The sequence below is a fragment of the Falco punctatus genome (genome assembly GCF_963210335.1).
Source record: "Falco punctatus genome assembly, chromosome: 3".
Taxonomy (NCBI): Eukaryota; Metazoa; Chordata; class Aves; order Falconiformes; family Falconidae; genus Falco; species Falco punctatus.
In genome coordinates, this window is record NC_137582.1 from 13,061,572 (window position 1) to 13,074,761 (window position 13,190).

At 50.9% G+C, this 13,190-nt stretch overlaps 1 protein-coding gene across 1 annotated transcript in view; it reads right to left on the reverse strand.

Moving 5' to 3' along the window:
• The window catches only part of ZC3H3 (zinc finger CCCH-type containing 3), a 186,878-nt gene that overhangs the window by 10,899 nt on the left and 162,789 nt on the right, over positions 1-13,190 (reverse strand). Inside the window, exons 10-11 of the mRNA XM_080381129.1 lie at positions 5,248-5,423; positions 3,296-3,504 (exon numbers count right to left, since the gene is read on the reverse strand). Coding sequence (XP_080237255.1) covers positions 3,296-3,504; positions 5,248-5,423 — 385 coding nt within the window. The remainder of the gene's footprint in view (positions 1-3,295; positions 3,505-5,247; positions 5,424-13,190) is intronic.

The window sequence follows — 13,190 nt, forward strand, 5'->3', positions numbered from 1 at the left end:
CCAGGAGTTTTCAGTGATCTTCTCGAACAAATTAACTAAAATGGGTGCTTTCTAATTAAATTAGCACTCGATTGGAATGGTTTGCATTGGTGCACTTGCTTACAATTAGCGCGGGGAGGCCAGTTAGGCTCCAGCACAGGCTATTTAACTGGAAGGTGAAATATGGAAAAGCCCATTACCTGGAAACGGGTATTGGAGGGGTAGGGGAGCCCCTGCTCCCTCCAGCTCTGCCCTCCTGGATGGAGAACACAACAAGGATGCCACCAAGCCCACCCTTCCCAGTTGGGATGCCTGGCTGGAAGCAGTTTGCTCTCCCTGTGCTGCATGGACAGGCTTTTTGGAGGGTGCTCAGAAAGCACCAGTGGCCTCAAACTACCACTCTGACCCCAAACTACAAGGCTCCTCTTGCAGGTTGGGAACCCTCCCAACTGAAGAATAACAGTGGGCTCTGCTCCACACATGCAGACCGCATCACTCCTTTTCCAGTTCCCCTTTTCTATATCCCAAGGCCAGAGGCTGCAGACCCCCACTGAGACCCCACAAACTGATACTGTTGCCCACACTTGTCCTTAAACGTCACGTCCAAACCCACACTCCATCCCTCCTGCACAGAGAGCCTGTGTTTTTATTTAATTCCTCCTGCATCTACCAGTCTTAAAAGGGAATTTTCTTAAATTGTAACCATTTAACCAAGCAATTCAGCTCACTCTGTAATAATAACCTGTCCTCCTCCTTATTTACTACCCCACCAATTTGTGTGTCACCTTCAGGCTTTACAAGCAGAAACCAAATATTATCCTGGGTATGAAATCCGCAGTGGGGAAGGCGCAGACCCCCAAGCCCCACTGCAGACCCCAGCTACTACCTAGAGCTACGCAGACTCATCCTGACCACCTGCTCAGCTCAAAACAGCACTTCAAGCTCATAAACACCAGTTCTGGTGATGTGGCCACCATAAAGCATTTGGTCCTTCAGCAGCACCTAAGCCCCACCCTGTGCTCTTTTGGGATGACGGCTCACTAGTGGCTTGGGCGCCTTCTCTCCCATTAGGTTATGGGGGTCCCCAGCTTCTGCTGTGCCTGAGCCTCTTCGTTTGTGTGTTGAGATGATTACCATGTGTGTTGATGTGTGTTGAGATTAATTACCAACTGCAACACAGCGCCAAGCATGGGCAAACTCAGGCATTGAAGAGCATTCTCGTGCCCAGACTCACCACACTGCATCCCTTTGGCAGGGAAATTGCTTCATCATCAGATGATTTTACAGCCATCTGCAATTCCTGCCTGGTTTGCCTTTCCTCTGATCTTCTGGCATCTGCTTTCCTGATGCCAGTGTTCCCTGGGCAAAGGAGAAGGAGCATGGAGGGATGCATGCCCCAGCCCCATACACACCAGCTCCCCACAGCCTTCCTCCCAACACCCCTGGACTGAACCAGCTCCTTCTACTCATCCTCCCACCCAAAACACCTGAAATCATCCTCCCTTGAATGTGCAAACCGGAGTTAAGAGGAAAAGGATGTCCTCGCTGCCAGGATGACGCCTCTGCCCTCTCGACCGAGTTACTCCAGGCTGCCAAGTGCAATCCAGGGCATTTTGACAGCTTTTTTGTCCACAGATTAATTGCTCCATCTTCACCACAGAGATAAAAAAAAACGATTAAGCCACTGCTTTGGGAGTGCTTCCCTGGCTGCATCACTGAGATCAAAAGGGAGTTGAACCAGAGCCAAGGAGAGGGAAGAAGGGAGGCACGCAGAGGAAGAAATCCCTGGAAAGGGAAGTGGAGAACTTCACCCCATGCCATGGAGAGGAGCCATTCCCAGCCAGAACGGTCCCTTGCTGTCTCCGCCGCACCGTGATTCGACAGCACACTCACTTGCCTGTGACTTCAGGAATATGTGGCTAATCCTGAGAATTTTCTTTCCCACACCATTAAGGCATCTCAGACCTCCCTGGCTTGAAGCATTCCGTGTTCAAGCCTGGCACTGCCTTGCAAATCCTTGGTACCTGCTTATGGACAACCATGCAAATGCCCCAGCCTGGCTTTCAGTACTGAATTCATCCCTTCTCCCCATGGGATCCTGTTCCAACTGCATACTCAGTCAGAGGTGGCACGGGACAGAAGACAGAGAGGGATGCTCCAGCCCTTTGGTTCATACTGAGCCAAGGATTTCATCATTACTGCCACAAAATATTCTGTTTTCTGAGCCAGATGCTGCCTCCCTTTTCACGAAGGTGCTCAGGAGATGCAGCTGCTGTACATCCCTCCAGTGAAGGACAGGAGATGAAAAGGAAAGCTTGAAGTATCACCTGGCCAAAAACCTCCCACCCAGCACTGGGAAGGACCAGACATGATTTCTGCCTTGGCACCTCCATCACCTCTGCTCCTGCGGACACATCCCTGCAGTGCCCCAAAGTGCTGGATTTTCCAGTGTCAGAGCTGATTTAGGAGAGGAAGAATCAAGGAAAACGTTGGAGAAGCAGAAATGTAGCTAACATCCACCATGAGCCACTCTGGAGAAACAAAGACGTTTCTTCTCATTACTTCAGCTACCTCCCCCTGCTTTTATTCCCACAGTCAGTTCCGTTTCAAACAATTGAAACATTTCCCTGAATTTTTTCAAAAATAAAAAATGTTGAAGCAGATGCTGTTTGTTCTCACATGTCGGAGTTTTTAAGAAGTTTTGACCATCCTAAAACAGCCTTTTCCAAAAATGTTACTGATTTACAAACCCTCTTCCCCCATCTTTTAGCAAAAGAATAAAGCAGATCATCTCAGATTAACATGGCTCTTCCTCTGAACTTGCAACCTGCAAACACGTCACCCCACCTCCCACCAGGGGTGTTTTTATTTTTAAGCTTTGAAGCTATTTCACGCTGGGAAACATGTGCAATGAACAGTCCAGAGGTCCTTCTGTGGCTCCAGCAGCAAGGCAGAGCATCACTACACCCCTCTGAAACACCCTTCTACCAGGGACTGCTGCAGGTCCGTCATTGGAATGAGACTGGATTCATCATCAGATAATTTAAAGGATAAGGAAGAAGGGGACAATGATAAAAGATGGGGACAAAATCCTACTGCGTGGTTTCAGGAGCAGAGCCAGGGGCATGTGCCCTTGTGTGCACAGAGACACAAGTCCTGATTGCCATCCCACTTTGGGCTCCCATGGCTTGGCATCTCACAAGGTACATGGATCCCACCAAAACCCATTGAGAGCAGTTGGGAAATAACTCTCCCGCACGGTGAATCAGAGCAGCTCAGAGCATGCGTCAGCAAAACCAGAGCAAGCACTTCCTACCTGGCTCATCCTCTGGCTCGTCCTCATCCTTCTCCACTTTGCAGCCCTCGTCCCTGGGGGATGCTGAGGACTGGAGGGAGATGAAGGACGGCAGCTTTTGCAGCCAGTTGGTTGGCAAGGTGTCTTTCTCTTTCCAAAACTTAACCTCTTGCTCCGCACTGGAGGGTCCGGGCATTTCCCCATCATCACAGAGCTGAGCTGGATCATTCCTGAAGGAGGCACAGGGGAAAATTAAGACAGAAAAATAAAACGATCCCACTTGGCAATGATGGGCATGGCATCACATGCAATGGAAGAGGCTGGGATAACCACCAGAGCCGCACATGAAGGCTCCCTGGGCTCCATCCCAGGCTGCTCTGTATCTCTAAATTCCCAGAAGCTGGCTTGGATTTAGACAGAGTTTCTCACCCTCCAGCTGGATTCCCTGCCCCGCACTTCCCTGCAAGGTTTCCAGTTCTCAGGTGTGCTTGTGGAGGTGATGGGCTGTTTGGGTGCCGGCTGGGCTAAGCAAGCAGAGAGGAGGGGAGATGGAGGGCATGGGTAGCAGGGATGGCTTGGAGATGTCCTGCTGGGCTTGGCTTAGCCCCAACCCTGCCACCCTCCTCCGAGCCCAGCGAATACGACACTTCAACTCATTCGACATCTCTGATGACGGTGCCAATAAAGGAAAAAGAAAACAACCTCCTGAGCAGCTTCCAAGCTTGGGTGTGCTCCCTTCCTAGCAGAGGATGCCAGGAGCCGGCCCCAGGACAGGAGGAGGGTGCCCCCCCGCTGCTCAGCCCTGGGCTTATGCCTCCTTACCTAAAAAAGAGCAAGGAGCTATTTTATACCTCATTCACACCGGGGACATGAGCTCTGTGTCATTCCAAGGCTCTTCTGTCACCCGGAATAAGTTCAGAGAGCCCGCTGAGTGCTTGCCCCCCTCTGCTACCTTACAAGGCAGGACCAGGATGAGGCTCAGGACTGGGCAAGAGCATGGACCAGACCAGCACGGCTCCCAGGTCCCTCCATTGCCATTCCACCTTCACCCCCACATCCTGCTGCAAATTGCCACGGAGGAGCCAAGCATCCAGGCTGGTGTTTTCTCTTCCTGCTAACCAGGACTTCTGGATTTCATTTTTTAAAGCCAGATTTCAACTTGGCTTTAATTTTAATTGCATTGGGATGTAGTCAATCTACAGGCAGAGCTCAGGGGTGAGGGCAGAAGAAGGCAAGAATGTGCCAAGTTTGAGAAGATCTGTTTCCCTGTGAGGACGAGGACCAACGTGTTCATCATCAGTCTGTGGCTCCATCCCAGATCCCAGCATCCAAAAGTACCACAGAGAGCTCAGAGAGCTTCCAAGGATTAACCAAGGACCCAGCCCAGCATCAAATAGTTTTACAAAGCCTATTGTATCTTCATGTCTGCCCCCATCTCTGCTTCTTCAGGCAGTGAGTCCAGCCCTGATGGCAAGCCCCTCCATGCCATACCAAGAGCTCAGCTCTGCTCTCTGCCATCAAGAAGAGGAAGAGGGATGATGGTTTCCAGTTTCTCACAGAGCTATGGATAAACTGTACCTGCTTTTGGTAGTAGGGTCTCCATCAGGGCTCCTCCACCTCCCAGGGGGAAGGTCTACAAAAGCCTCAAAGAGACCTGGAGGTGCCAAAGCCCTGGACAGCACATTTCTAAGGGTGAAGATAGCTACACTCCAACGGCACACATCAGGTAGCAAGATGCAAGCTATCTTACCTTTTCTCTCCATTAGCTCTGCCCGGGGACCTCTCCCTTGAGCATGGACCCTGCCCAACCCCGTTACTCTATCAAGAAGGCACCACAATGACCCACATCATCAACATCTTAAAACAAACCAGCACACAGATGGATACACACCTGGAAGAGGAAATGTTTTTGAGCAGGCTAGGAAGAAAGCTGTTTAAGAACAGCAAAGTGAATTTCTTCTGCTCTCTCCTACCTGCCTGTCTCCTCCCAGACTCGTCTCCACTTGGAGGGGGGGTCACTGCGCTCCCCATCTTCTGCCTCTTTTGGGTGGCGTTTCTTCTGTGGGTGCAGCAGCTTGCACCGGGCACCACTGGGGCAGACTCCTTTCTTGGCGAAGTCAGGGCAAACTAGCGTGTGCTTCTTCTTGCACTGCAAGGGAGAAAGAGAGTGATGTTGGGAAAAGCAGTGAAACCTCTGCAGGGAGCACAGGTTCCCTTCAGGGCTCCTTCAGATGGCACCAATATGTTGCTAAAGAGAAGGATGTATTGATACTTCCTTCTCAGTAACAAAATACCACTCCATTCCAAAATACTATTAAAAATAATACTCTCCTCTGGGAGACACTACACACTCACCCACAGCTTTCCAAGTGCCCGATTTTATGGAGCCAAACCTCTAAAGTCTTAACAGCAATGATCAGCCCCCAAGGGGGTGATGCTGGGAGGTTCCAAAGAGGTTAACTGGGCTGGAGAAGCTGGGTTTGGAGAAGACACAAGGTTTTCTTGTCCCAGACATGCTTGGCAATTGAGGAGGAGCAGGGAAGACCAGGCATGAAAGACCTTCCTTTTAGGACTTATTTTGGGATCGCTGCCTGGACCACCCTCTGGACGAAGGTGGCTGAGGGCTGGAGCTCAACCCGCTCTGCTCACGGCTTGGAAATGAGATTTGCTGATGCTCGTCTGACCAAAGAAGCTTAGTGTGGCCATGGCATAGGGCTGGCAAAACCAGGGCACCATGATGTTCACCACTAAAAGTGCTTCTGCACTCCCAGCCCAGCGTTTCAGGAGCTCCCTGCAGCAATGCTCACAGCTGTCCCTGCAGCCACCAGCTGTGCTAGTGGGATGGAGATGTCAACAGTGCTCCACAGCTTCCCCTGCACAAGGCTTTCTGCTGGGGAACAGCCCTTTTTGGCAGTGGGAAAGGCAGGAAGAGACACAGGCAGGGCAGAGGAGACATCTTCAGATCTGATTTCTGTCTGGGTGGCTGAGAACGTTGGTGGGGGGAGGGAGAAAGAACAGCTTTTCTCTAATCTCTAACTGTTCCAAACACCATGACAGAACAACCAGCAATCCAGAGAGCTTGTCCCAGTGTATCCCAAGGGATGCAGGGTGGCAGCAGGTCCTGGAGCCCTGCTCAGCCCCATGATGCCCTGGGTGGACCCATTCCCACCCAGGGTGCTCTCTCCCATCCCAGCCAGCTTGGCTTTTGCAGGAAGCACAGGCATGCACCACGTCATGATACCCATGGAGAGAGGCAATCCAAGACACACGGCACAACAAAGGGTTCACAACACCAGCATCCATTCCCCTGTTGACAGTCTCCACGAGCAAAGATGCAGTCTGCTTTTTCCCCGCATGGGTCCTCCCACACTTGGATGCCCATGCTGCAAACCTCCCTGCTACAGGGTAGCACAGTTGCTCAAATTTTGCACAGGTTTGGGGCAAAACAAGACAAACCCAGGGGAACAGAAACACAGTGAGGGTTTTAGCATGATCATTCTCACCTGTTTATAAAAATGCATCTTGCCAACAATGTGGGATGTAGGCAAGCTCTTGCCCTTTTAATGCAACCTGACTCTGGGGGCACGGGAGCAGCTCCCCATGCTGACCTTTGGGATTAAGCAGCAGCCCCGCTGAGCTGTGGGAGCTCTCTCTTTAAAAGGGCAGAAAGGTTCAGCAGCTCTGCTGCCTGGGGCCGATCACTGAAGTCAGCAGCAGAGCAAGGAGCTTGTCTGCTTGAGGTTGGGGATGGCATTGAGCAGCAGGAGGGCTGGGGATCCAGATGGACGCATGGCCATTGTCTCGATGGGGGGCACGGTGCAGTGACAGCACCGCTTTTCCAATAAAAATTCATTAAACCCACAGTTTATGACTTTCCTCCTCAATTTGAAGGACCTTCAATGGTAAGTAAGTCTACAAGCCAATGGGCAACCTGAAACTAGAGTCATCTCTAAACAGTGCCCAGGGTCTGCCATTATTCCAAAATCCTGTTTCATAGAAACAGAATCACAGAATGGTTTGGGTTGGAAGCGATCTTTCAAGATCATCTAGTCCAACCCCCCTGCCATGGGCAGGGACACCTTCCACTAGATCAGGTCACTCAAAGCCCCATTCAGTTTTCCAGGGATGGGGCATCCACAGCTTCTCTGGGCAACCTGGCCCAGCGTCTCACCACCCTATCCAGGAAACATTCATTTCCTATGTCCAATCTAAACCTACCCTCTTTTAGTTTAAAATCATTGCCCCTTGTGCTATCACTACAGGCCCTGGTAAAAACTCTCCGTCTTTTTTATCAGCCCCCTTTAGGTATTGGCAGGCTGCTCTAAGGTCTCCCTCCCGGAGCCTTCTCTTTTCCAGGCTGAACAACCCCAGCTCTCTCAGCCTGTCTTCATAGGAGAGATGCTCCAGCCCTCGGACCAGCTCCGTGTCCCTCCCCCGGCCCCGCTCCAGCAGGTCCCTGCCTGGCTTGTGCTAGGGACCCCCAAGCTGGGTGCAGTGCCCCAGGGGGGTCTCACCTGAGTGGAGCAGAGGGGCAGAATCCCCTCCCTAGACCTGTTGGCCACATTGCTTCAGATGCAGCCCAGGAGACTGTTTGCTCTCTTCCGCTCAAGGACAAGCACTGGAAAAGCATCACTAGAGACTAGAGCATCCCAGCCATGCAGGCAAGGCCAGCTCCTGCCTGCCCCGAGCTAGCAGTAGCGTTGATGCTTATTTTGGGTATGCCATTCCAGAGCGGGTATGGGAAAACCATCACATTCAGCACAGAAAGCTTGTGTTTAAGCAGCCATTCCCTTGCAAATCACCTAGAAATTTGAATCAAGCAGAGGTTTGGGAGAACAGCTTTCACTTTCCTCTACCTTCTTCCCAACTCGTGCTGGTCTGGCCACCTCCACCTGCAGACGGGCTATGGCCCGGACCAAGAATAAATGTTTGCAAAAGACAGCGACAAGACAGCTTTCAAGGGCAGTCCTTGTCATGAAAAATAATGAGCAGAGAAGCAAACCCCTCAACCTGATAACTGCTTTAAAAGTAAGTGAAACAAAATCAGAGGAGAGAAAAACTAAAGGCATGGCCTGTTGAGGATTGAAGGCTAGGATGAACCCAGGGGCTGCTGCCAGGTGATGGAGAGATGGAAAGGCTGAAAGCCACATTGGCGCGGTGCCAGCTGAGACCATCTACATGGAGAAAACCTGCAACCGCTTGTGGTTTATCTTCTCATTCCCCTTTTCCCCACATTCTCTGCCCAAAGCCATTCTTTATTGAATGGGCAGTGATGGATGATAATGCCTGCCTAAAACTTATACGACTCCGGTGGCACAGGACAGGCAGAACTGCTGAGCTCACTTTGACAGGGCAAGTGGATCCCAAGGGAAGCATGAGCAAAACCTCAGGATTTCAGGTTCCGTACAGTGTCAGGCAGCAAAACAGTGAGGGATGGGCTCTTGGGCTGTGTGATCATGTTCCTGACCAGCATCAATGCAAAGTAATTCCCATATCGTTCTTACAGCTGGGGCCAGCTCTAGTTCAACTGCACCAATCCCGTGTGATGGCTAGCTGGCCTGATGGTACATCAGATCTACTGCATGCTGGAAGGCTTCTAGTCCACCACCACCTCTGGGTCTCCATCCTTGTGATGATGGTGACACCCTGAAAGCCTCCTATTAATTATGAACCCACCTGATGCTGATTATTGCTATTCATTGTCAGGGCAGCAGCTCTTCAGAGCCTCAAGGATGTGAGACCTGCTTCTGTAGAGTAGTTTCCAGGACAAAATGGACTTGAAAGGAGAAGAGAAGGAAAAAAAGAGCCCTGGTCTCAAAAAGCCACATGGATGCTTCACCCTTGCAGCTGGTGGTGATGTTGCTATGCCGAGGAATGATGCTATTCTGGGGAAAAGCCAAGAAACATGGCTGTTTCTTCCAAGCAGGGCACCCAAGGGACCAGTTACAAATCCCTGCGGGAGGGATGGTGCTGTGGTCCTGGCTGGGTGCCAGGATCAGGATATGGCACCTCCCCAGTGCTCTCACCAGCACCAACCTCCAAGTCAATCACTGCACCAGACCATGTTTATTGGCTCCATGGCAAAAAGATACTTAATAAAGAAAACAAACCGTGTGCGACTAATCCCAGGGCCATGTCCCCAGCTCCGGTTTCTAATGGCTTTTCCACACCGCTCTCAGAGCTCGGCCTTTCTTCCGTAATGCCCCGTGCATCGTCGCTGTTTCAGGGCTGGGATGATGAGGCTGGGATCACCTCCCCGCTGGGCTCAGTGGTTGGAAAAGCCCCTTCTGTTTATTTATGGCCACTGTTCTGCTCTTGCCCTGCATGCCAGAGCAAACATGCTGGGGCTGGGTTGCTGTAAGGTGGTTTGCTGCCCACTGTGTGTCAGCCAGGGTGAAGCCCAGCAGGGCTGCGGGGTGGCGGGCATGACCTCGCACTGGGGGCTATCTGATCCCTTCCACCTGTTGGGGTGGCTAATTATACCCCCATGGGATCCCTGCCAGCCCACAGGTTGGATCATAAAAAGAGAAAAAACCCTCTGATCCCTTCCAAGAGAGACAACGGAAAACTCACAGCAGCCCTAAAAAGCCCTGGGGATAAACCTCCCCGGCTCCATCGGGTGCTGATGAAGATGTCATCATCCCACTGATGTCGTCCCCATCCTGGTCTCCTCACTCTGGGGTTCCCCCCACAGCCTGCCTGGAGGAGACCGGCAGCGGTGCCCAGCACTGGGACAGTGCCCGGCTGGCAGCCCCCATGGTCGGGACTCCTCCCTGGCTGCCAAGGCAGCTTTGGGTGAAATTCAAGGTGCTGTTAACGACTCACAAAGCCTTAAATGGCCCAACAGGCCCCGACGTGCATGGGGAGCGGAACAGGGATGAGGGGGTTTTGCAGGGCACAGCCTTCTTTAGCATGGACCTGGCAAAGAAGGAGGCAGCAACTGAAAGGTCCCGGCTCAGCCCTGGGAATGACGTTAATTAACATTTTCCACGAACGAGCTTGGCAGGAAGCAGCAGAGGGCAGAAGGCGAAGCTGGGTTACTGGGCCAACTAACAACCACCCACTGACCTTACAGGGTGGGGATGACCAGCCTGGCATTTCCAGCTCTGCTCTACCAGCAGTTTGCCCAGGTTGAACTTCTTTAATATCTCCAGGCTTGTCTCACCCCCTGCTTGATTGCTACTTTTCCAGCACCAGTCAACAGCAGGTGACAAGGGACCAGCAGACAGACAAGAGATGGCAAAGTGCTGGAGCATCTTCCCATCTCCTTGGACTTGTGTCTAACTCTCCATCCACCATGACGGACCCGAGTCCAGCTCCTTCCTGGAAACCCGGCACAATGTGGTGACAAAAGCAGACCTTCTGGGGAAGGGGAGCATTAAAAGCACAAGTTAATCCCCAAAACACAAGTGCCTCAACTCAAGTACTTTCTATTTTTTAAAGCACATCCATGCAGCTTCACTGGAACTACTACAGGTAGCCTCGCTGCCAAGTGCAGGATTAAGCGAGTGGATTGATGTCAGGCTGTTTTAATGTCCCTCTTACCCACCATGTCTCAGTGCTAAGCAGCTGCTGGGAAGCTATCGCTGGAGGTGGTGGAGCTGTTTTCTGACACCACTCTGAACTGACAGCCAGTAAATAGCTTTTTTTTCATGGCTTTTTTATAATTGGGTGCAGACGGAAGCAGCCTTAAAAAAAAAAATCCAGCTCCCCGTCATTAAAACCTGGAGGACAATACATCCAAACATCATCCAGGCTGTGGAATAATGATGGAGAAATTTAGCCAACACAATTATCCTAAGGAATTTGCTCCAAAATGGGTTTCTGCCCTCAAAATAGTTTGGTGATCTGAGCTAAATGCTTGCAGGGAAGCGATGACTTCTGATGGCCTTCTCCAAGTGCTCATTAGTATCTGGGATCTACCAAATGCTCCCTAGGATCTACTGCAAAGCCATGAACCCTCTTCCCCGGTATTTGCAGGCAATAAAACAGCATTTGAGCTAAAATACCTCCGGAGCTGGAGTAAGAATGGGATGGTATTTCTAAACTCACTGGGAAGAGGCAGAAAAATAGCTGCAGGAGACTTAAGTGGCCAAGAAAAAGCCTTGTCCCTGCAGCATCCATTCCTCCAGCATGGTCCAGCCCAAACTGAAATGGCCTAATGGATGGGGCTCTATTTTGCACCCCTTCTCTGCCACCTCTTGCCATCTTCCTCTACGTTCCCGTCAGCTGTTACTTCTCATCTTTCTGCTCCATGGTTTGGACATGTTACTTCCTCTGTAATTGAAATTTCCCACATAGCAAAATGATGTCAAAGAGCACTGCATCTCTCCAGCATGCACATAAGCAACACCTCCAGGTTTCAGCTCCAAGCAGGAGCAGAGGTACCATAACTGAGCATTTCAATTTTTTTTATTTTTTATTTAAACATACTATCTTATTTGGGAGTTGCTTCCTGTCAGGTCTTGCTCCAGCTCCCTGCAGACTGGTGAGCACCTTGCTTGGAGTCGCACTGGCCAGAAGTTGGATTTTCCAGGGTTGGTTTCTGACCGTGTCCTGAATCAGCTTGGAGGACAGCCACAGAACTCTAACAACGCCTGAAGACAGTGTAAGCCAAAATATAAATAAAAGAAACAACGCAAGCCAAGAGGGTGGAGGGGAAGACCAGCCAGTGCAGCCCTACTCCAATCCCGAATCACCCAGGACCAGTTGAACCACCACAAAAGCCAAGTCACAGAAATAAGGAGGAATCAACAAATCATAGAATGGGTTGGGTTGGGAGGGACCTTCAAAGTTCATCTAGTCCAAATCCCCTGCCATAGGCAGGGACATCTTCAACTAGATCAGGTTGCTCAAAGCCCTATCCAACTTGATGTTGAACACTTCCAGAGATGGAGCATCCACAACTTCTCTGGGCAACCTGCTCCAGTGTCTCATCACCCTTGCTGGAAAAAAAGTTCGCCCTTATGTCCTATCTAAAGCTACTCTCTTTCAGTTTAAAACCATTCATTACTCTTTGTTCTGGTAAAAAAGTTTCTCTCCATCTTTCTTACAAGTCCTCTTTTTATACTGAAAGGCTGAAAGATGGTCTCCCCAGGCTAAACAACCCCAACTTTCTTAGCCTTTCCTCATACCAAAGGGGTTCCAGCTCTCAGACCATTTCCATGGCCTCCTCTGGCCCCGCTCCAACAGGACCCTGTCTGGCTTGTGCTGGGGACCCCAGGGATGGACACAGTGCTCTGGGGTGTTCTCACCAGAGTGGAGCAGAGGGGAAAAATCCCCTCCCTAGATCCACTGGTCACACTGCTTTGGATGCAGCCCAAGATACACTTGGCTTTCTGGGCTGCAAGAGCACATTGCCAGCCAGCTCATGTCCCATTTTTCATCGACTAGCAACCACAAGTCTTTCTCTGCAGGGCTGCTCTCAGTCTGTTCTCCACCCAGCCTGTATTTGTGCTTGAGATTGCTCCAACCCAGGTGCAGGACCCTTGTGCTTGGCCTCATTGAGCTTCATGAGGTTCACATGGGTGCACTCCTTAGGCGGGACAAGACCCCTCTGGATGGCCTCCCTTCCCTCAAGGGAATCAATGGCAGCACTCAGCTTGGTGTCATCTGCAAACTTGCTGAGGGTGCACTCAATCCCACTATGTCATTAATGAAGATATTAAACAGTATTGGTCCCAGTACAGATGCTTGAGGGACACCACTTATTACTGGCTTCCACTTGGACATAGAGCCATTGACTATAATTTTTTGGATATGTCCATCCAGAAGTTGAATCCCCAACCTGGCATTCACTGCAGTATGGCAATATCTACAGCATTCAATCACTCCCCACACCACTTTGTTGAAGAACCCCTTTTCCATCAGAGACCCTCAAAATCTCATCCATCACACCCCAAAGCCAAGATGGAGC